This window comes from Panicum hallii, chromosome 2 (assembly GCF_002211085.1).
Source record: "Panicum hallii strain FIL2 chromosome 2, PHallii_v3.1, whole genome shotgun sequence".
NCBI lineage: Eukaryota > Viridiplantae > Streptophyta > Magnoliopsida > Poales > Poaceae > Panicum > Panicum hallii.
In genome coordinates, this window is record NC_038043.1 from 49,210,902 (window position 1) to 49,233,922 (window position 23,021).

At 47.2% G+C, this 23,021-nt stretch overlaps 4 protein-coding genes and 1 long non-coding RNA gene across 14 annotated transcripts; 1 reads left to right on the forward strand and 4 right to left on the reverse strand.

Annotated features, from left to right (window-relative positions):
• Positions 1-703: 703 nt before the first annotated feature.
• Positions 704-4,378, reverse strand: LOC112880384 (pentatricopeptide repeat-containing protein At2g22410, mitochondrial-like). 2 transcript variants are annotated; one of them, XM_025944976.1, is made up of 3 exons: positions 2,100-4,378; positions 1,659-1,848; positions 704-1,290 (listed from the first exon to the last, which is right to left on the reverse strand). In XM_025944976.1, the coding sequence occupies exon 1, from the start codon at positions 4,191-4,193 to the stop codon at positions 2,274-2,276; it is 1,920 nt and encodes a 639-aa protein (XP_025800761.1). In that variant the 5' UTR covers positions 4,194-4,378; the 3' UTR covers positions 704-1,290; positions 1,659-1,848; positions 2,100-2,273. The 2 variants fall into 2 exon arrangements, with proteins under 2 accessions (XP_025800761.1, XP_025800762.1); XM_025944977.1 differs by having other exon boundaries at positions 1,654-1,848.
• A 22-nt stretch (positions 4,379-4,400) lies between these two features.
• On the forward strand, positions 4,401-4,914 carry LOC112880387. The gene is made up of 2 exons (XR_003226305.1): positions 4,401-4,483; positions 4,577-4,914. It is a non-coding gene; the product is annotated as an uncharacterized LOC112880387 (long non-coding RNA).
• Positions 4,915-5,056: 142 nt separating this feature from the next.
• Positions 5,057-6,244, reverse strand: LOC112880386 (ubiquitin-like). The gene is made up of 3 exons (XM_025944981.1): positions 5,853-6,244; positions 5,626-5,692; positions 5,057-5,251 (listed from the first exon to the last, which is right to left on the reverse strand). Exons 1-3 carry the CDS (start codon positions 6,164-6,166, stop codon positions 5,207-5,209), a joined length of 426 nt encoding a protein of 141 aa, XP_025800766.1. The 5' UTR covers positions 6,167-6,244; the 3' UTR covers positions 5,057-5,206.
• Positions 6,245-7,795: 1,551 nt separating this feature from the next.
• Positions 7,796-11,469, reverse strand: LOC112880385 (phytoene synthase 2, chloroplastic-like). 2 transcript variants are annotated; one of them, XM_025944980.1, is made up of 6 exons: positions 10,866-11,469; positions 10,563-10,835; positions 9,416-9,466; positions 8,647-9,055; positions 8,369-8,561; positions 7,796-8,247 (listed from the first exon to the last, which is right to left on the reverse strand). In XM_025944980.1, exons 1-6 carry the CDS (start codon positions 11,023-11,025, stop codon positions 8,056-8,058), a joined length of 1,278 nt encoding a protein of 425 aa, XP_025800765.1. In that variant the 5' UTR covers positions 11,026-11,469; the 3' UTR covers positions 7,796-8,055. The 2 variants fall into 2 exon arrangements, with proteins under 2 accessions (XP_025800765.1, XP_025800764.1); XM_025944979.1 differs by having other exon boundaries at positions 10,563-11,025.
• Positions 11,470-13,257: 1,788 nt separating this feature from the next.
• On the reverse strand, positions 13,258-22,412 carry LOC112880383 (protein ACCUMULATION AND REPLICATION OF CHLOROPLASTS 3). Of its 8 annotated transcripts, XM_025944973.1 has the most exons (18): positions 22,057-22,412; positions 20,926-20,984; positions 20,735-20,799; positions 20,380-20,514; positions 20,221-20,269; positions 19,560-19,672; positions 19,406-19,477; positions 19,207-19,317; positions 18,803-18,984; positions 17,095-17,355; positions 16,891-16,982; positions 16,439-16,815; positions 15,651-15,755; positions 15,441-15,578; positions 14,927-15,093; positions 14,673-14,819; positions 13,866-14,064; positions 13,258-13,793 (listed from the first exon to the last, which is right to left on the reverse strand). In XM_025944973.1, exons 1-16 carry the CDS (start codon positions 22,323-22,325, stop codon positions 14,762-14,764), a joined length of 2,253 nt encoding a protein of 750 aa, XP_025800758.1. In that variant the 5' UTR covers positions 22,326-22,412; the 3' UTR covers positions 13,258-13,793; positions 13,866-14,064; positions 14,673-14,761. The 8 variants fall into 8 exon arrangements, with proteins under 8 accessions (XP_025800758.1, XP_025800757.1, XP_025800755.1 ...); XM_025944972.1 differs by having other exon boundaries at positions 13,258-14,056; XM_025944970.1 differs by having other exon boundaries at positions 13,258-14,064.
• Positions 22,413-23,021: the final 609 nt, after the last annotated feature.

Below are 23,021 nucleotides of genomic sequence, written 5' to 3' on the forward strand. Positions count from 1 at the left end.
CATTGATGAGCCGTAGTTCTTGTTGCTTTGCATTTTTCCTCTAAGGACGAAACTAGTAACCCACTTGGATGCACTTGCACACTCTTTAATTTGTGATGTTATCAAATCCCTTTCGGTCGTTCAGGGATTAGCGACCTCATCTCGGTGATTACACATTAATTCATTCGGTTGGTACTGACCCAGCGAGGCCACGATTTAATTTAAGGCGTGGGGCACAGACATTGTGGCTTAATTATCCTGATCTTGCACTTGCAGGCGGTATAGGCCATAGATTTTTTTTTGTTGGCTTTTGCATAATTTGAGTGCGGTACGGGATATCAAATGAGAAATGGTGTCGAATTATCCATAACCCGTTCTTGGGCGAGGCGTCCTGACATTCCTATGAATTTTTCCATGTTCGATTCAGATGCTCAAGCTACAAGATTACTTCGAAATTATATTGCTTTGTCTTGCATATTCTAGCTTCTTCAGTTTTTGTGAGCAATTAAGCTCATGATCGGATAAGATACGCATGCAGGATTAGAATCTAGAAAAGGAGGCACATCTTCACCCCTGCAAATAAGCCGCCATAGATCTTTCTAGTAGTGTATCCCCCCTGCCATTAGGTGATCATACAGTTGGAAAAAAAAATGAAACAACACATCCATCATTCTGGTAGGCCTGATCTTAATTTTTTTTCATTAAAACAGAATGCGAGTCATCATAAGCAAAGCTCCCGGAACATGCTTTATCCAACATCAGAACTTTAAAAAAAACAAAGCAGCTCCATGATTTCTATAAAGAAAAAGAAGAGCAAAGCAACCTCCCAAAGCACCAATATATTCCCATTAGCCGGAACCAAATCATCTAGCCATCGACTTGCAACAGCACCACACATTTCTGAACGTGTACCAACCAGTAAGCTACCGATTCAGATCGGCCAAGTGATGTGGCCATGTGCGGTGGTGGGCATCCTGGCGTGCGTCTCGAACCCTCGTTGGCCAATGGCGCTTTGCGTTGCGCTGTGCCAATAGCAACTCGCAGCTTTTCGGCGCTTAACTGCCAAAGCACAACGGATGATGGTTGATGCATGGGCGCTCTCTGGTAGGGGTACACTGCTGCCTTCAATCAACTGGCAAACTGCCGGCCCCCACTTACTTAACTGAGGTATGCAGCTCAGTGCACCATTAAGAGGAGCATGTGGCAGGCATCACGAACTGGCTAATGTGAGCACGGGATCCATCCCTCACCTTGCAACCGTTCATTCCACCAACCGATCGTGTTCTCCTCAGAACAAAGTTTGCAGGGCTCCTGCATTGCAAAGGTGTGAAATTGTGAAGGTGTTGGCTTGTTGCTACCTTTGATCTGCTCACCCCCAATAAGTATCTAGTAGGGATGCAAGTGGGTATCCAATGGTGTTTTATGGATCAACTAAATAATTACTATGGCATGCCATCCTAGTTCATTTCTCCTCCTAAATTATTTACGCACAATGCCATCCTAGTTTATTTTATCAAGTTTTTAAGTCAATCAGTGATCCAAAATAAATATAACTTGTATCCCTAGTCTCAAGCTTTGCTACCGTGGTACAATCAACCTGGTCCAAGGATAAAGGAACAAGAAAAATTGCATATCAGTAGATAGCAGTCACTAGAAAAGCTAATAGGTTCGAACCTTACCTCGTTGCCAACTCAAAGTGCTGCCCTGTGAACGTTTTGCTGAATTCTTGTTGCAGAGCTTTAGTCTCTCATGATATTGTTGAAACATCAGTGTCACAGGAGATGGTGACCACTGAATTTGTGGGCGTAAGATGACCAGTCGACCTATCTGTAGAGTTGGTTGAATGGCTTGCCCAGCCAGCCATGACATCTACAGAAAACCACAAATCCAACCAATTAACAAGCTAAATGAAGGGTTGCATTACATGGTCAATACGGAAAATAGAAAATGACAACTTATTTCCGAATCCAAACAAAAGCACAAAGAATAAGTTGTCCTCTTCAGTATTTTCTATGTAAGTGGACTTTGTAACTTAAACTGACCAGCTGCACTTAATTTATTCGTTGGGTCTGATGAGCCTGGATACACTTTAAGAAAGGGGCTTAGTCAGAATTACTTACCTTCAGGCATCAACAGACGTCTGCTTCTGCTCGGCAATGAACATTATCTTGTAAAGCAATGCACCAGCCACATTCATCTTCATTTTGTGCTTTTGTATAGTGCCTGACTCTGTAGCATAGTAGCACAACAGTATGAGCTTACAGCTGATACTGGAAAGAATTCCAAATAGTGCTTCACTCTACCACACATAGCTCTTCCGGATGCACAGTCAATACATGCAGAGAAATCAAATGACATGACAGCTGATCAACTGCTGCATATATCTCACTTGAGCTTTCATGTCTCATATCTTCCACTCCAAATTCATGGATGCTGTTGTTCACTTCAATTGAACTAATACCCATATCCTTTCTGGTTCCCCACTCTTTCATTAGCTTCCTAAGTCTTTTCATGTCTTCCCACCGGTGAGTTTCGTATAGCAAGTTTGAAATTAGAACAAGCAGACCTCCACTGATGCCCTCCAACTCAAGTAATTGCTTGATCACCTGCCTTCCAATCTTGACACTCCCATGCATTCTGCAGGCTCCCAGCAATGCGCCCCAGACCACAACATCCGGCTTCATTGGCATTTCTTTTATTAGACAAACAGCCTTTTCAAGATAGCCACGACGGCCAAGAAGATCAACCATGCAAGCATAATGTTCAACTTCATGCTCAAGATTGTAAACATGTCTCATAGCTTCAAAGTAATGCTGCCCAGCTTCTAGTAGACCCCCATGACTGCATGCAGAAAGAAGGGCCACGAAGGTGATCTCATCAGGCGAGAAGGAGTCTCTTACCATCGATCTGAAGAACATGACACTGTCCAGTGCACGGCCATGCATTGCCAGCCCCCCAATAACTACATTCCAAGAAACAACGTTTTTATGACACATTTCACTGAACAGGCTGATTGCTGTGTCTACCTGACCACATTTTGCATACATGTCCACAAGTGAATTAACTAGAGAGACATCAGGATTATTGATTTTGTCTCTAATGTAAAGGTGTACCATCTTCCCAAAAGTCAAGTCACCAATTTGTCCACAAGCAGAGAGGACAGCCACCAAGGTAACCTCATCTGGAGCAAGACCCTCGGACTGCATACTGCTATAAAGATCCAATGCTTCACGGCATTGGCCAGATTGAACATAGCAAGAGATCATGGCATTCCACGAGACTATGTTCCTCTCTGGCATCTGGTCAAACCAGTCCCTTGCAGCATCAACTGAACCATGCTTTGCCCAAGCGCAAAGCATGGATGTCCATGAAACGACATTCTTGAGGGGCATCATTTCAAAGCATCTGAGAGCCATCGACAGATCACCACACTTACCGTACATGTCCACCAAAGCATTTCCAAGAATCAGATCAACCCGAGATCCACTAACCAACATCTGACAATGCACAAGCCGGCCAAATTCAAGGTTTCCCTCTTGTGAGCAGGCGAGAAGCAGGTTGACCAACGTGAACTCATCTTCCACAAAGCCTTGACGCCTCATCTCCCCGAATAAGGCGCGTGCCTCCCTAGTGTCCCCTTCCTGGGCGTATCCACCGATCATCGAGTTCCATGACACAACGTTCCTCTCCACCATCTCATCAAAGAATCGCCTAGAGTCCGCCAGAGACCCAGCTGAGGCGTACGAATGCACAAGCGCGTTCCCCACAAACACCTGCCCGGCAAAGCCCAGCTTCACAACCACGCCATGGGCAGCCCGCGCGTGGCCCCACGCTCGCGCTCTCGTGCACGCCTTGAGCACGAACGGGAGGGTGAACTCGTTGGGCAGTATCCCTCGCTCGAGCATGCCGCGGTGGAGGCGGAGCGCTTCTTGCGGGCAGCTGCCGTTGCAGCAGGCTCTGATGCCGGTGTTGTACATGAACCTATCGGGGTCGGGGATTCCGTCGAACAGGCGGAGCGCGCCATGTCCGGCGGCGGCGGAGAGCGCGCAGTAGGAGGCGAGGAGCTGGGACGCGACGGCGGCGGCGGAGAGCGAGCCGTCGACGAGGAGGTGGGCGTGGACCTGGTTGAGGTTCTGGATGGAGCGGCACTGGCTCAGCAGGTTCAGCAGGGATGGGATGTGGCGGGAGGCGACCGCGGCGGCGGGCGTAAGCATCGAAGGCGAAGCTTACGCGAGTCGTCGTCGGAGGCGCAGCAGTTTGTTTGTGTTGGTGCGGCATAAAGCAAAAGCCAGCCCGCCATCTGAGGCCCCAGCCCATGGGCCACACGTGATTCTTATTGGGCCCTGGAAGCCTGGACCAACAGCTTTACGTAGCCTGCCTGTATAATTCTGCGGCAAAGCTGGCAACAACAGCACAGGCCACAGGTAGGCAGGCAGGCAGGAGCATGAGGCTGTTCGGGAAGCACGTGTTCCCGAGGCAGATCGCCCTGTTCGCCACCGGGTAGGTGCCTCCTCCACCTCCTCCCCCGCCGTTCCTATCCATCGATTTTACTCATCTGCAGCAGCATGGCGCCTGAGGTGTTTGATTGGGGTTGCAGGCTGCTGTTCTTCGGGGCGACGACGTACGACGTGCACCGGTCCATCAAGAGCAACGAGCAGCCGCCGACCAGGGAGCAGATGGAGGCGTTGCAGGACTACATCAACTCCAGGAAGCAGTAGGCCTCCGAGTTGCGCCTCCTAGGTGTGTAATCGTCTGCAAATAAGGTTGGAGCACAAGGGGATTCTCGTGGAGGACGGAGGTCGAGTGGGCGGGGGGTGCGTGCTACGTGTTCGACGTTATCTCCGTGAGGACTTCGACGTGTGTAAATCAATAGGAGTATATATGGCTGTGTAATTGTAAAGCTGCTTCGATTTTTAGAGACGTTTCTTTCTTGCACCCCTGTTGATTAGCTTGTTGGGAAACCATGGCGGCGTGCGCGATGCCAGGGCTGCCGGAGGCACGGCATCGCGCACTGATGGCTTCCTGTTCGTCTAGGCGTGCCCAAAAAGACTACGCTACAGTATAGAATGCAGAAATCTCACAGCAAGATAAATATGAACAAAATATATCTCAATCAAGAACAGGGCTTCCCCCTCTAAACTTTATTCATCATAAACGAAGAAACGTTCAATATCTGGACATTGGAAAGTAAAATATTTCAACTGATGCATGGCAGCGCGCTCCAAGCTCAAGCTCCACCGATCTTGGACATGAACCTCTTCTTTGCCCTTAGCTGAAAAACAATAATAAACATACAGTAAAAACAATAATAAAGGAAAGGCCTAATATCATCTGTTCAGTAGTGTAGCACAACCGATAGAGCATATAGAGTAAACTCAGTTAAAATGTATAACTATGAATGCATCATTGAGCACAGCGATGCGAAACAAGGCTACTGAAAAATATAATACACTTTAAGATCATTGATGCGAAACTCTATCTGAATGTATAGATAGTATATATAGCCTGATACACGAACGACTCAACAGTATAATAAAAAAACATAGGAACACGTCGACAATGGTAGCCTGATACACGATCCACATTAAAGACAAAGATGCTCTCAGGCACTTGGGTGAATATAAGAAACAAGTCATCAATTCTCACCTCGTTTGTGTGGCCACACTTCTTCTTGCGGCAGTTGGTAGCCCTGTTTGGAAGCCGTGCATAGCACCTGCAAGACAACAAGAGCGTGCGCGATGATCCAAGTTAGGCCATGCATATCACATCTACTCCGTAGCTAGCAGCAGCAGGAACAAAGTTAAGAAGTGAACGCGAGATCAGTAAGCAGAGCTCATTGATCGATCGGGGCCGGGGACTATTCAGGGGCTTACTTGCGGCAGATCATCTTCTTCTCGTTGTACTTCTGCGCGAGCTCGCGGAGGCTGGGCTCGATCCCCTTGGGGTACCCGCCCCTGCTGCCGCCGCGGAGGCGGAGCACCAGGTGCAGCGTCGATTCCTTCTGGATGTTGTAGTCGGCGAGGGTGCGGCCGTCCTCGAGCTGCTTCCCCGCGAAGATGAGGCGCTGCTGGTCCGGCGGGATGCCCTCTTTGTCCTGGATCTTGGCCTTGACGTTGTCGATGGTGTCGCTGCTCTCCACCTCGAGGGTGATCGTCTTCCCCGTCAGCGTCTTCACGAAGATCTGCATCTTGGCCTAGCTTCCTTCTCGTCGCGCAGAGGCAGTTTCCGTTTGGTGGCAGTAGCAGGGGAGGTTATGGAACCCACGGTCGCGGCCGCCGCGTCGTTTTATAGGGAGGGGAGGTGACTTGCCCGCCGCGAAACCTACACGAAAACGATTCAAAAAAGGAAGAGGTAAATTACTCGATCATCACGAAACGGAATTGTAGCGAACTGGAGTACGTGACCCCTACGAAAACCCACATATGGCCGCCACGGTTCTTCGATCTCTACCTATTACGGCCCACATAACCAACTGGAGTGGCCTGACGAAACGGCCCAAATACAGACGGTGGTGGGCCTGCCCAAGCTGCCATTGTCTGGGCTGCATCTCCTGGCCCGCCGGCTACGCGAGGCAGGTGTGATTCCTCTGCTGCTTTTTTAAAATTTCGGCAAGCATGCAGTCGGCACCTCTAGACATTCTCATTTCCCTCCAAAAAAACAAAACAAAAAAAAAAAAACTAGACATTCTCATACCATCTGATCATCTGAACGTCAGGCCAGAACGTCCCGCGGCAGTCTGCGGCCTGCGGATCACCTAGGCTAGAAGTACAGGAGGACGCATATCGCGTACCAGCCGTCCCCTTCCGCAGGCTCATTCGCGTAAAATATTTCTCCGGCGACGAAGGCTCCTCGCCACTCACCGGCGAGATGCAGTTCGGACTGCCAATGCTGCAGCGCAAATAGGCTTCTTCTCTGTCCTGACCAAGTGCCCTTAGTTACATTCCTTGACCATAAACAATGCTGCGCACGCCGACGGCCTGCGAATCTCCTCTGATCACGCACGCCCAACAAGCAACGAGCCTTGGTATAATACTACTACTAGATAACGTAAAATACCCCATGAAGAGGAGGCGTGCGGAAGATCTCGAGCGGTTTGCCTTCCACTTCCACCACACAAGCGTAAACAATCTCCAGCTTCCGCTGGGAGACGAAGCACATACCATGATGGCACCATCCATCCATCCATCAGCTAGCAATAGCATCAGTCTCTGACTCTTGTCTGTCTGACGAATAAACAAGAGAGCTTGGGAGAAAGAAGCACGCAATGCCATCTCAAGATTCATCTGAGCTCACGAGAACCTGCAAGGTGGCATCTCACCAGAATTATGGGCTAAACAAGTACACTAGTTGGATTTCTCCAGGATCTCGCGGAAACGAACCTAGCAGAAACTTGGCTATTATTGCTAGTAATTTCCACCAGCTGACAGTGTAGGCAGGCATGGCTGTCCGCCTGTCCCAATGGGATCCCAGCATGAACTGGATTTAGTAATGAGATGCCAGATTTTGTTGAGCTAATGCTCTGATCCTTCGGTGCCAAACGGCGCCATCTGTTGCTCATCGTGGGTTTTAATTTGTTTCTTTGTGCTACCTAACCTTACAGCTATGCTACTAAAGATTGTGGAGGTATTTCGTGTAGAATAGTATGTGGATCCGTTTGCTATTTCATTTTCAGCAGATAGCTCACTCCATTTGCTAGATCTCCTGCCGGCCGTTTGACCAAAAAAGAAAAAGAAAAAACAGCTAGCTCACTTAACGAAGAAGCAATGAGTGAGTGACACAGCGCATTATTCGGTCAATCAAACCACCTGCATAAACATAAGCAAGAAGCAAGGTCGCCCACTACTCTATTTTATTTCACTTTTACTCTACATATATTCCTTCTTAGCATACATATATATATATATTTTTACACTGCTTTGGTTTGTACATGGCAGGACGAACTCTGACTCTCGAGTGCAAGAATCTAATGACATGAACACCACATGTCAACCGTGTGTTTCATGTCGCCTGACCAGGAATTTGTACACTGTTAACTGCTATTTACCGTATGTGACAGACTGATCGACAGAGACCGCTCTATGTTAGGCTGGAGTAGTGCCTCTGGCTCTGGGTCAGAGAAGAGGGGGCCATCAGTGACCTCAGGTAAGCCTTGGGCAGCGCCATCAGCTTCTTCGCCTTGGGGACGTAGGCCCTCTTGGTGAAGTTGTCGTAGTCGTTCGCCTCGATCTCGTCCAGGATCTGCCGGTACAGAAGCAGAGAAGCCCACACCTGAAAGCAGCAGATGCAGACTTGCAGGTAAGCATGTTGTTGTTCATCTGAGACAGACAGAGTTGTGTGATGCTGAAGAAATGGATGGCCAGGCAAGAGTAAGATGCTGCTGATGTCTCACCGGCCATCGGCTCTCCTGGTTGAGCTCGGTGGCGCCTTCCTCTGCCTGCCTGAAGAACGACCTCGCCCTCGTGATCTGGCCCCTCATGAAGCCTCTCCACTCGTCGGTGACGCGGCCGTTGAAGATGTCGACTTCGGAGAGCCCCGCCATCTCCAGCTCGTCCTGCGGGAGATAGATCCTTCCCCTCCTCGCACTGTTGGTGACACGTGCAACACATGTAAATGCTACGAGAGATGACGGCGAGATTGCAGGCATCCGAGAGAGGTGAGGTGACGCACTCCTCGCCGACGTCCCTGAGGATGTTGGTGAGTTGGTTGGCCAGGCCCAGGGCCAGCGCCCCCTTGTAGACCGTCTCGGTGGCCGCCCTGGAGTCCGGCGAGATGCCCATCACCGGGACGCTCATGAGCCCAACGGTGCTGGCGACGCAATAGCAGTAGAGGTACAGCTCGTCGAAGGTCCGGTACCGGGACTTCCTCAGGTCCATGCGCATCCCCTCGATCATGTCCCTGAACGGCTGAATGTCGACGGGGAAGTTGGCGACGGTGTCGGAGAGGGCGGCGTCGAGCATGTCGTAGGGGCGGCCGGCGAAGATGTCCTCCAGCCGCGACTCCCACCGGTCCAGCGCCAGGGCCGAGATGTGGGACGCGTTGGGCCCGTCCACGAGCTCGTCCGTCCTCCTGCACCACACTGATGAACACGCAACCACGGTCAGCGATCGATCTCAGTGCCATCCATCCCTGGTCAATCGAGTCATCCATCCAACTCTTCTTTCTTTAAAGAAACGGAGCTGGATGAAGGTCATCGAGCATAAACTAGTCTCCTACTAGCAGTCAATGTGCAAAGATTTTCATACTACTTAGCCATGGTTTACCATGGTATAAACTGGATCGAGATGACAGCATCAGCAGCTATCGTTTCTGCGTGTCTGATGCTGCAACAAGTCTACCATGTCGAAAACGAGAGCAGGAACCTGTGCAGCAGTGACACTGCCAGGGAGACAAGGAACAGGAACTTGTGGGGCTTGCCGGCTCGGCTCGGTCTGCTTACCGTAGATCGCCCAGATCGCCCTCCTCCTCTCTGGCGTCATCAGCTGCGTCGCTGCAACACAAAGAACAGCCTCAGGTCAGAGATCGGACATGCGCATGTGCAGTGGGATGCCTGTTATTGATGGTAGAAGCTGACTGGTCGGTATGTGGCGCCCAGAACTACTGACAAAACAGCGTGGTCTCTGTCGCTTGGTGTCCCATGATCGGGTATTTGAGTTCATACTCATGTGAAGGTCATCTAGTTTCATGAATGCTGTCAGTTCTTGAGGTCGTTGTCATAATCAAATATTAACTGCAACTGATGCAGCAAGTAAACTACTAGCGAAAGTTGGGAGAAAATGGGAAATGGGTTTTAGACTTGAACAGTCAGCCAGAGTCAACGCGCCTAGCAGGATGTTAATGGGATTTTCATCCTTTGCATTGTCCTTTTGAGGGCAAATGCTCTTTTGCTTAGTTTGAAAGTTTTGCAGAACACGCACCCATGTACCTCGAGACGGCAAACTTTTTTTTTTGAAAAGTTCGGTTTATTTACACCCTCGAACTCTAAAACTGGATAACAAAGATCATCCAATTGTAAAAACCGGACAAATTTGGCCTCTTAGGTAGTTTCAAAGGTGATTAATATTCAAATTTAAACTAAAACATACATAAGTAATTCGTTTTAAATAAAAAAATGATATGAGTATTAAAAAGTTTTTAAAAATGTAACCTATTTATTGGTACTATACTCATAAGTTATTCAGATCCAAATTTTTCATATTAGTATTTAGTGCTTGTAGTTATGCCTATTATTTTTAAATAATAATATTCAAATAGAGCAATAATAGATATGTTATATTTTTAGAGAAATTTTGGTACTAGTTTCATATTTTTCTGATTTAATAAATTAGTTTTGATTTTTTAATCTAATTTGAATTTTTATTTTTTAAAAAAAATACAAAACCACCATCGAAACCATCCAAAGGGTCAAATTTACCCGGTTTCAATAGTTGGATGACCTATATTACCCGGTTCCGGTTTTAGAGTTGAAGATTAAAAATCAGACTTTTGCTATAGTTTAAGGTGTAAACCGAACTTTTCTTTTCTTCCTTTGCAAAATTGTATTCCGATGAACAAGAAGAGTAGCAAGGAATTTCAATGTCGCTTACCCAGGTAGAATGTCTTGGCGTACTCCTTGCAGACCTCCCCGCAGCGGTCGAAGGCCGCCTTCAGCGCGCCGGACACGGGCCCCGGCTCGATCCGCGCCGTCCTGGGCGCCGCGGCCGTGAGCGCCGCCTGCTTGAGCACGACCTCGTGCACCCTCTGCTCGGACGGCACGGCGAGCGCGTCCCCGGGCGCCGGCGCCGCCACCTGCAGGCCCGGCAGCGCCAGCGCGGGCGCCACGGCGCCCCACGGCTCGGCCTCCAGGCAGCCAATGGCGGCGCCGGAGCCCGCGGCGCGCGCGGAGGCGGAGCACGGCGCCGGCGCCGCGCCGCGGCCCCGACCCCCGTGCCTGCACCTGGCCAGGAACCTCGCCGTGCCCGCGCGTCCCGGCGCGTTCCCGTGCTGCTGCCGCCGCCTCAGCCGAGCAGCGTACGCCGGCGACGCCACCGCGTGGCTGGTGGACATCATTGCTGGCACGCGGCGAGGACCTGCTCGATCGGAGAGACCGATGGGTCGATCGGAAGACAATGGAACGAAACAGATGGATGGAGCTGGACCTGGTGAGCAAAGCTATATAGAGTGATGAGTGATCGAGAGAGAGAGCAGAAGCGGGACTGCGGGAGGTCACTGGACACAGGCACAGAGCGGGTCTAGGGGACGGGACACCTTCAGTTTTGTCCGTTGGCTGCAGGACCCCAGCCGAGCAGTACAAAACTAGCCCCCTCCCCTGTGGCGGGTGACCGGCCACTCGTCCCAGTAGGCTCCAAATCGCAAGTCCCGACGCGGCGGCGGCGCCCGACCTGCTCGTGGCGACTCTTTCTGGCCGCGCGTGGGGAGGGAGTGACGGAGGGCGCCCTCCACGACCACGAGCGCGTCTGCGTGCGTGGGTAGCCGGAGCACCGGGGCACACACGGACACAACACCCAGGCTCTCCGTCTCCGGGTGCGCCGTGGCATGGCGGGCCTTTTGTAATGCGGAGCCCGGGGGAGTCCAGGTGGCGGGCGTTGGCAGGGGGTGCTTCTGTCCAGGAGGAGGAGGAGGGCGCCCGGAAAGAGGAAGGTGAGGTCAGTGGTCAGCGCTCATCGGCTAGGTTCCGACGGCGTCCTGGTGGAGATGGCAAGTCCATTTTCGTCTGGTGGCAGACGACTGGTGAGCCTAGGCGAAAGAGCTGCTTGCTTATCTGGACAAATACTGTACTGCCAATACTGAGGTACCGAGCGAGTAGCACATGTCCTGCGACGCAGTAGCAGTACACACCATTTGGAACAGCTCCAGCCTGATGCTCTCTTGAGCAAACCATTGCAAATCTGTTCTAAAAAAACCGAGATGACCGGCCAACGGTGCTTGTAACGTGATGAACCGGCATCTATCCCCTACACTTGCTTAGCATCAGTGACCATCGCTTTCTCTCTGGTCGAGTCAACGATGGACTCTAGTGTCCCGCCGACCACGGGAGCCGCCGGGACCCCGCCGCCCCACGTCCGGGCGGGGGCCACGCTGTGCGTACGCGGAGGCGGAGCGACCGTGGCCGGGGCCGCCGCCCACTCGGCGGGCGTCGGCACATGGAGAGGCCGGTACTGGTAACCCCAGGCACTAGGCAGCGCGCCGGAGGGGACACGTGGTGGGGCCGTGGGGCGCGCGGCCGTGGCCCTGTCGGCACGTGGGAACGGCGCGAGGGGCACGAGCACCGCCAGGCGGTCCCTCGTGCGCCCCCACCCCCGGTCCCTGCTCGTTCTTCCTCTCTCGTGCTCCCCACCAGGCCACCACCTGGTGATGGTGCCCGTCGTTGTTGCTGCGTCCCGCCCCGCCCAATCCCACCCGGTTGCCGCGTGCTGGCGCTGCCGCCGATGCTGGCTGGTTGGCCTTCCCTGCTGGTGCGGGACGCGTGCGCGCGCTGGCGTCGGGGCACCCACCACCGCCCACCCCGCGGGGCGGGGCGCGTGTCCGTCCGGCCACCGCGCGCACGGCAACGCGGATGGCGTTGCCGCCCAGTGCCTCCGCGCTGTGCGCGCGTACGTGAGCGGCGGGGCGACCAATTGGTAGGTAGCAGGGCGCGCTTTTTTCCACGTACCGGTCTCCCCGCCTGGACGGCGGGGCGTGACGGCGACCTCACCTGACCCGGTCGGCGTCGTCTCGGCCTCGCTCGCCGGTCGGCGGTGGCGCTCCACTGCCGACGACAGGATCACAGGATAACGCGAGTGCGACGGCGACTTTGCGGTGCACGGCGGGCAGGATATGGTGTGGTTCCTGCTGGTCCGCGCGCGGTGCGAGTGTTCGGTCGGTCGTCGTGCGCGCGGTTTGTGTGTGGATCCGACGAGGGACCACGAGACCATCCATGCCAAAAGGGGCAGCTCCACTAGAGGTTTTTCAAGGCGGGCAGTCCAATGGCGACCTGACAGTTACCGGAGGTTGCTTTCTATCCACCCACACGGGGGGAGAGGCGCACGCGACGCGGGGGTATCGGCGCTCCTTGGTGTAGTGCGCCAGCCGGGCAATTCACTCACGTGGCATCTGTTTATGCCATTGCTAGTAGCAAGTGAGACCGTGAGAGTGAGACCTCACCGTCACCGTACATTTCTGTGCCCAAGCAATGCCTTTCCAAGAGCTGCTGCATATGGAAGCCAAGCCGCGCAGGAGGCCTGCCTCGTATCTTCCTTTTTGAGAGTTCATTCAGGAGCTTCTTCATCTTACCCGATAACATTATAAGAAAGCCGTTGCCTGCCAGGAATTGCAATTGCAGGGAAGTTGCAGTCCGGGTGCATGCACACTGCACAGCGACAGAGCAGCATGGCGCTTCCAGATACACATTTTTTTAATGGCCCACGAAATACAGGGATGAAGATTGGTTGACGCAAGGGACGCATGACCGGATCGGCAGGGGGGAAACAAAATGCATGCCCACAGATTCACGGCTGGCGAACTGCCAAGTTGCCGTGCGACTTCAATCCGTAGCCACTAGCTTGCGTCCGATATGAAATACTCAAATGTACCAGCACAGCAATCAGCCAGCGGCTCCACCAGGAAGTGATAGCACGCAAGAGAGCCCTGGAACCACTTGGGACGTGACAGCAGATAGGTTTTCTTATGGGAACCATGCAGGCGTACCTTGGGTGCTCGGTAGGATCCCCGACCTTCTGCCGCTTAGATTTTGAAACGGCAAGGCGATGGATGGAATGAATCTGGTAGATGCTGATACCGTCCAGATCAAGAAGGGGAGTTGCACTTGAGCTCCTAAGCTGTCAGTTCCCAGAATATTTTGATTAAACTGGCTCCATTGTATATACTTCAAAAGTTTCCTTTAATCGTACCGAAAGGAGGGGATGTCGTTGTCTGCACAGATTTGCCTCTAGCTCATTGAAACACACAAACTTCGAATCCCAGATGTCATTCGTCGGAGGCATGATAAATCGTATATTGTCCAACTCCAAAAGTGAAGAACTTGAGATCTTCTCTCCAACTAAACAGAATAATAGGTCTTCAGAATTCCACTAGCATTCATCTGCATTCCTGTCATCCAAGCCGTGAACCAACTGCAAGCCAAATTGAGAAACAGTAGAACTCTATCTATGCAATGTATAGCATCTCTATGACCATTATACCACTTTTTTCATGACTAATTCCTACAAGATTCTTCAAATTATTGGGAGCTGCCTTTGACTGAGCAGGGTGAAATGAGTATACTGGACCAAGGTATTATTGAAACATAATGGGTAGATGACATTGATGGAAAAAAAAGGGAAAGGGTCCAATTTGGGCCCACATTTGTGGAAACTCAAGTACTCAATTGGAAATAAAGAGCAAGGCTATGGGAGAATGTTCATCCATGTACAGACCACCCTAGTCAGAGAAGAAAATATCTAGCGGGTATCAATGGCACAGACACACTTCACGCTCAGGCACAGTTGAGCTGCTGCTCCCAGCTTGGTACATCAGCCGTATGAAGAAAGCCTTCTCCCATACTTCTATTGGTATATACAGAAATCGCTACAGTCAGCAGTTTTTTTTAAAAAAAGGAAAATTAGGCATCAGAACTTCAACGCTCCCAACAGGCACCTATTTACAATTTTCAAGACTGAAAATAGAATCACTTCGTGTTTAGTGGAGAGGCTCCATACCAGAGTGCCTTGCAACATCTGAGATTTTGAAGCATAGCCGGAGAAGCAAAATTTTGCCAATATCTGAAGATCTACTTAGATCAGAAGCCCTATTTCTCCATTTTAGTTCTGCTAACAAGTACACCCTCATCCCAAACTTCAATCCACCTGTAAACATAAGCAAGGATGGAGTTAAGTCCCTCTTTTCATTCGAAAGGGTATGAAGATGTACCCTTTATGGAGTGCATCAGACACATCAAATATATGAGAGCAACCTTGATCCATTTGCATCTACCAATAGGCTCTCCCCATGGCGCCATCCGTTTTGAAAATGGGCAAAGAAGATACTCCCATCCTTGGCATAAAATCTACCTTCGCCATTAGCCTTCCCTTTCCAAAAATTTGCAAACCAGCGGTCACCACTGTGAAAATAGTACCAGCCCTAGATGAAAGGGGGAAAGCTCAGTAAGTCATATACAGTGTCAATAGTGTTAGATTGCTCAATTTGATATAAAAATAAATGTTTGGAATTTGTAGCTTGAATAAGTAGTTAAGGTGCTTGGATATTTCATGGCCGGTTATTTTATAATAAAAAATTCAAGACAAATGATCTTTATATAAAAGATGCAGAATCAATAAATCTTGAAGTAATAGCTCTAAGCACATGGTAGTCACGTTTAGTAGGCATATAAATGAACTGCCAACTGTGAGTCTGAAAGCAGTTTGCTAGTGTTTCCATTTCACAAATGCAATATACAAGATGAGAACAACTGTAACATGCTGCCATACCTTTCCATGAATAAGGTCATCCCTCCACGTTCCGTGATATACATCACCATTACTGTGAAAGAGAGTCCCCAAACCAGATCTCTTACCATACCTCCAGAGTCCATCATAAAAGCTCCCATCACTGAATGTTAGACGACCCTGTAATTATTAACAAGTTAAGATTGTTGGATTTGTCAAATAAGTTGGAAGGACATGTAATTCCGATCTCACCTTTCCTTCAGGGACACCTTCTTGGCATCTGCCTCTATAAGTTCCCCCTCCATACCGTATTTCAACTATGGGGCTCCATGTCTTTTCTGGTTCTCTTTCTGCATCCTGCAAGAAAAATAATGGATTGCAGATGCTAAGGCTCTTAGGACATGAAGAGTCAGAGCAAAGCAACATGTGTTATCCTGATTCTGGCTGAAAATAAAACATTTTTCCCACCAGAAAAGTAGAAACAGAAAACATCACTAAAGACAAGATAAATATTGAGCTAAGAGTGTTCATATCGGCATCATGTGAGGATTTTATCAAACAAAAAAAGGAGTCAAGAGAAGTCAACACTCAACACCTTGATAAAAGTAAAACGTCTAAGTAGTATCATAAACACCTTAGATGCACAAATGTAACTGAATGGAAAGGCCATCTTAATATCACAAGACAATGGAAGTAGTGAGCTAGCAACACATGGAACTACTAGCAGACGATTCCGGAGCTGAAACTAGGATGGTTTTGGACTTTTGGTGCACAGAACAATTATCCAATTTTGGATTAGTAAACCTGGCTGCCAGTTTGTTCAACCTATATGGAATCTGAAATCAGACTAATAAGAAACAAAACGACTCCTTATCTTTGAATGAATTTAATAAAAGAAACTCAATTTTCTGCACTTCTCCAAGCTGATTTGGTCTGGGCAAGGAACCTATTTTCTATTTGTGTTCAAACAAGGGATGGAGTTTATAACAAACTATGTCAGCATGACATCCAAAATCAGTATGCAGGAGAGAGAAACTAACGAGCATCAATGCAGCCCGGCTGGATATTGAGTTTGAGCCACGCTTTCGAGACCTATCCATTCTGCCCCTTAGAAACGTGACTGCAGAACTACACATGTCCATTACTTTCTCCAAACGAACATCAGAAAATGGTACTGCAAAGGCAGCATGTCCAGTAGCTGCAGTTGTGCCAGCATCAGGAGTTTCAGGGTGCGTATTTGGAGACTGATCAGACTTAACTTTGCTAAGTTTTACACCAACAGGAAGAGTGACAATATCGAGCTCATCATTTTTACTGCTTCCACTTGCCATTGTACGCTCTTTAGCCCACAATTGTGCAATGCCAAAACCAGGGGAGTTACTTAAGAAACCATGGTCCTGCTGTGAACCTAAATGCTCTGTCAATGAAGCTAAAGTTAAAAAAAAAGCACAAGCAAAGAAAATGGAGAACGTGCTGTGCATAAAAAAAATACCTCTGTTGTCATGCATGCCCATTTCTTCAGCAACCAGAAGATTACCTTCTAGAGATTCTGGTTTTATTCTCCGATTCCAGTCATTACTCTCTCTAAGACAGAATTGCAATGAACATGCTTGATCATAGTAACGGAAAGTTTTTTTTAAAAAAAAATAACTGGCTTTCCTCGGATAAAAGGAATGGAATGAAGCCTGTATGTTACCTCTCAGATTCCAAATTCTCAATTTCTTCAGGAGATAATTTCGAAACAGTAGCATCAGAAGAACCATTAGAAAGTTGTGAGAATTCTCGCTCTACAGAATTAGATCCATTGTCAGGCAGTTGATCAAATGAATGCTTTTGCCTAGTTTGTTCCTGCTCAAGTATATCTCCTCCCATAAGAGAGGATATAAAAGGAAAACACAAGGCCAAACTTGAAAGAAAGCCCTCTTGTACTGTGGCAACACTTTCATCATAGTGGTTTCTGTAAACAAATATTGTAGCGCATTATCAACCAGTAATATCAACAGTTATCACCAATGGGTGAGCAAAGCAAAACTGCAATTTAATTTTCTACACATATCACATAACAGTATATCCTGACCTAGCACATATTGGAATGAATCGACTAAAATCTAGTAATCTTTTGCGCTGCTACTTTTTTAGACTACATATGCTGCTATAAACTAATGTTATCAACACAAGAATCACATAATAAATATAGAAAGAAATGACAATCACACTCCAATTTTGCACATGCCAGTCTAAAATAAAAGGTACCACCTGATGGGAAAAGTTATTAAACTAATTTTAATGGTTCTTTGAAACAACAGCCCAATTCAAGGACAATGGGAAATTGAAGGTCTTCTCCAATAAAATTAATGAGATGGCAATCTATTAACCATGAAGATTGGAAAGTGAAGCAGATACTACAATTATAAGACTGACGGAAATAAAGTTTGCACCATGATAGTTATGTTATGTGAACCGTGAAAAACTATATACTACCACCCAGAAGTATTCAATACCCAGCAAATAGACAAGAAGACCTCAGAGCAAATAGACAAGAGACTGCAGAGTAGGAATGTGACAAGAAATGTCAAGGGAATAGCTGAAAGATGCTACACGTGACATATGAGGGATCAAGCCAACGAGGTCATCCAGCACCTGCTCATCACATACGTGTTTGCTAGAAAGGGCTGGCATCGGCTCTTCTCCAGCTTTGTACTGCTGGATCTAACGCCCCGACCAACAGACCCGTGTATAAGTGGTGCAGTGTGTTAGTGAGTACTGGCAAAGAGAAGCACAAGGGGTTCAATTCGCTGGTCATCCTTGGTGCCTGGGTGCTCAGGGATCAACAGAACGACATACTCTTCAACAACGGCTCATCATCAGTCCAGCATCTCCTGCAGGTGGTGGACAACGAGGTGCACCTGTGGAGCCTCACCGGCACCAATGGGCCTTGGAAGCCACTAGTTTAGGTAGGATCTGGTTGTTCAAAAATACTAAAAAGGCGCAATGTAATCTATAAACTGCAAGGGCAGATGTAACAGATTTTATTCCTTCTTAGCGCAACGCGCAATGACACGCAGTTCTCCTGCGTGTTCAAGAAAAAGGCACTCATGTCTGCTAAAATTGTTTTGCTAAAAAAATGCTCCGCCCTATGTTTATTTCAAGATCACATGTTCAGATTTTTATTCATATATCAGTCAGATAGTTAACACATGCAGTACAATTCAAACATTCAACTGTATGCTTAACAAACTATATTTGACATGGAAGATTTACTGGACAAAATACAAGATAATATAAAGTATACATTAAAGTCACAGACTATGATTAGGAATGATGAATACAAAAGCTCATTAAAAGTCAGATCAAATAATTTAAAATGTTCTGCATCAGGTGGCAGGTGCTATGTGACGACTTACCGGATAGTTAGAAGAGAAACTACTATTAGTTTTGGCTCTAAATCAGGTTCAGAATTTCTAGAAAATATAATATCTTTGGTGAATCCAGTAACTCGACGAAAGATGTGCAGAATGGAGATCATATCACTTTCAGACAATACCCGAGCAGTTGTAAGGGAGAGGAAAACCACATTGTTCAAGTCCTACACAATAATGATGCCAAAAAAAAAATCAGTGCATCAAAACATAACAGAGTTGCACAAAGATTCCATGGCTACAGATTTCTTTAGATATACAACCTTTTGCATTTTGCACAGGTGCCCTTAGGGTACCAAAATATGAACAGATTTCTTTTCCCTTCTAATATTTCTTACAGAAGATAAAACAAACTCAGTAAAAGTTACAAAAAAGACAATAAATTCCACCTTTATGCCACCACGAAGAAATGGACAGTGGAAGACAGCCTGCTTAATTGCTGACTGGATGTTATAACCAGCACCAAAGCCAACTCTAGCTTCCCCATAGCTTCTAAGTAGCTGTTACAGCTGAAGACTGTAAGAATCATTTAAGAAAAGCTCATGTCTAGATGATAGAGCTTAGTAGGAAGGAAATATCTTAGATTACCTTGGCTACTTCCTCAGGATCAACTTCCTTAATTTGCACATTAAGGGAACTCCAGAACATCTTATTATAACCCTGATATTGCAAGAAAATGTGATTGGAACAGTGGAATGCAATATTTCATATAAAGCACAGCATGGAAGGATTTAAAACTCACAGACATCATGATAGATATCATGCTAATAGTTGACAGGACAGCATTATTGGCACTTTCCAAAGCTTCAGCAAGAGTTTCCACTTCCGTCTCAAGCAATGAATCAGCTTCAATAACTGTTCCAGTAGAGATAAAACTGTAATTGTTTAGAGTACAAGCCTTTGTTCTTGGCTGTGGCAAATTACATATATATTTTGGTGTTAGTATTGCATGGAGAACAAACAGAACTACACCACAAGATTCCAGAATAAATTGATACATTGAATATATCAATCATCAATATCCACACTACCAAAAATAAGCAGTTATTATATTACTGAAAGCACCCAAAATGACTTAGCTTGCCATAGATAGTTAATAATTTCATCATCTCATTGTAAATCTTAAGATTAGCATGTCATGCATCATTACTTTTCTTCTTTTATCATTTCAACCTTAGGTGGGACGGCATGGGAATCAGGGGCCCACAAACTTAGAATCCATTAACTGGGAGCATAAGGACAACTAATGCTACATCAAAGTCCTTAGGTCCATAAAGAAGGAAGCCATGTAAAGCCCATGTAGAACAAAGTGAGAAAAGCTTTTGTGTCATCCTTTTACTTTCTCATTCCATATTGCAAAACGTTAACACATGGTGTAAAAGGTAGGCTAGAAAATGTGTTACCAATGTGAAAGTTTGAGCATGTTCGAAGCTTGCCAATCAAATCAGCTGCCTGCGGACGGCACAAATTAAAAGTAAATTATTAGAATCTTTTAAGCAGCCTGCACCCCACAAAGTTCACTGTTCATGGAAACTAAAAAAACTACTACAGACATTATTTACCTCTACTTGCCGTCTTTGTCCCTCAAAGCAGAAGGGCTTCAAAAATATTGATGCAGCCAGATTACCAGCAGATTTGACAGCACTAAGAAGTTCCATTGCAGTAATATGATCAGCATCCTGACCTGCACTTGAAACCTAAATTTAAAAAGTCATAGTAAGATAGGTGGTCAGATTTTGGTCTCAGTTGACAAAAAACAATAGTAACATGTGTTTATATTAACATTATTCAACAGAGTAGTAAGGGAGCTAGCAAAATATCTATAAAGCAACTAATTAGATGCATACTAAATGTCATAGTGTCAAACAATTGAGAACAACATATGGTGTCAAAGAGAAAGATGAGAAGTGTACAAACAAGAATAACCGCAGGTGGGCAGGGATGAAGAAATAAGGGAGGTTCCAGGTCTCTGAACACTGCATCTGGAAAACATAGAGATGTCAGCTTCATGCTAAAGATAGTAGATGGAGAATGAAGCCCAGAAAAACATGTACACTTAGATAACGTTGAAACAACTCAAGAACTTGAGACCAGGAAAGGCACAGTACCAGTTTCATGGCCTTTTTGTATTAACTGTACTCTAGAATTATCCATCATATGTACTGTCCTGAAACAAAAAAATTCAGAAACGGTTCAAATGTCCAGATAAGAAACTGAAAACATGAAACAATAGCAAACAAGCATTTCACTTAAAAGATGATTTCATGCCAGGCTTATATGCAACAAAATAAAGTAAAGGCTCTTCTTCATACGTAGCTCTAGTGATATCATAGCTATTTGATGAAGATATATTAATATAGAGAAATTGCACCATACACTTTGAATTTGTTACGGAAAATAAAAGGATCACAATAGTCTTTCTGGCATTCTTTACATAGGGTTAGGAAATGCAAGTAAGCTACTGGGTACTAGGTACAAGGTGAAGTCCTTAAATAGATCTAAATAATTCGGCTTCATATACCAAACTTTAGAAGTATTTAGCACGCTGAAGACTACCTTAACTCCTACAGAATTTTAAAAGAACCAATGTGACACCGATTAAATAGTGTGTAAGGATGTACTAGTAAATGGACCTCGCTATAGTCTACTAAACATTCTTACAATTTCCTTGATTCCATCAAAGACAAAAGTTACCATATGCTGCAGAAAGGTTCTTTATACTATGGCTACAAAAATTAACCAATTGAATCTCATAAACAAGTCTCTGGTCTCTGCTCTCCCCGAGTGTTAATGTGGTACGCAGAAAATCTTGAAAGAAATCACAATGCTGGGTAACCTATATATTAAATTAACACCTGGTTATGCACACCATAATTGGAAAAAGTAATATTATAATGAAATTTGTGCTGATAGTGAAGAAAAAACATCATCAGAGCAACAGAGTCATTTTCACTCCGTTTGGACAATAAGCACTACGGGAAGGCAAATCGCGGACGAGATATTTCCAAAATTGCAGCATCATGGAGAACCCCATAGATGATTCAACGTTTAGAAAATATCACTGGTGGAAATAGAAGTCACGATACTAAATTAACTTCGGCAGTTGATCAATTCTTCCAGCTGGGGCCTCAATTCTACATATCAAGAGCCCCCTGAAGCGGATGTCGCGTACACACCAGCTCGGCGTCGCGTACACACCAGACAGCCCTCGATTTACGAATTCGGTGTCGGTTCCGTACCAGAAGCGGATGGGGGTGGAGGACAGTGTGCGGGAGCCCAGGCAGAAGTTGATGACAGCGTCCTTCCGGCTCCCGACCCCTACCACCTCCACGGGCTCCGTCGCCCTCGAAGCACCCTCCGCCGCCTCCAACGCCGCCGCGCGCACTCCGGGGACGCGTCGTCGGCTGCGGCTGCTGCGTCCCCGCGTGGAAGGGTCAAGGCGCCGCCGGGACGTGCTGGGGTAGGAGAGGGGCGGCGGAAGCGCGAGGCCCCTGGCTGGAGCCGCCATGGGCGACGAGGACGTGTGGGTGGCACGGGCAGCGAGTGAGGCTGTTGAGACGGAGGAAGGAGAAGCCGACGAGCCGTGCTTTAACGGCATCTCGTCGTCAACTGCTTGGCTGCCGATGACAGTGGTGAGATAGGGCGACATGGAACTGTATTGGGCCTACCCGAGTCCAACGTTGAACCCGTTTACTGCTTGGCCCAAATAAATATTTCAGTTTGGGCCTCTTAGCAGTGGGCTACAATCAGCGGCCTATAATAATGATCGTTCTCCTCTCAACAACAACAAAAATAAAATAGTGTAAAAAAACAAAAATAATGATGATGTGATATTATCGCCGTATTTCGGCTTTACCTAAGACAATGCTTACAGTATCATAGTAAGCCATAAACCCCGTTAATTAGTTACTCAAATTCATATGTGAGAAAATAATAGATTCATAAATTTTGTTTATGTTGAGAAATAATGATATTAATAGTGTCATGTGTAACGACTTGAATAATGTCGGGTATTCAAATTCATGAGACGTGATATCATAGAGTTGTTTTCCTAATCGTTCTGCAAGTCCTATAGGAAAATGATGCCAGCATGGCAGCATTCCATCAGACACCCGTTGCATCATAGAACTGGAAGTCCTGGCAACGGTAGAGCCACGGCGCATGGACACAACACCATCTACTTCTGCGGCCCGCTGTGCAGGTT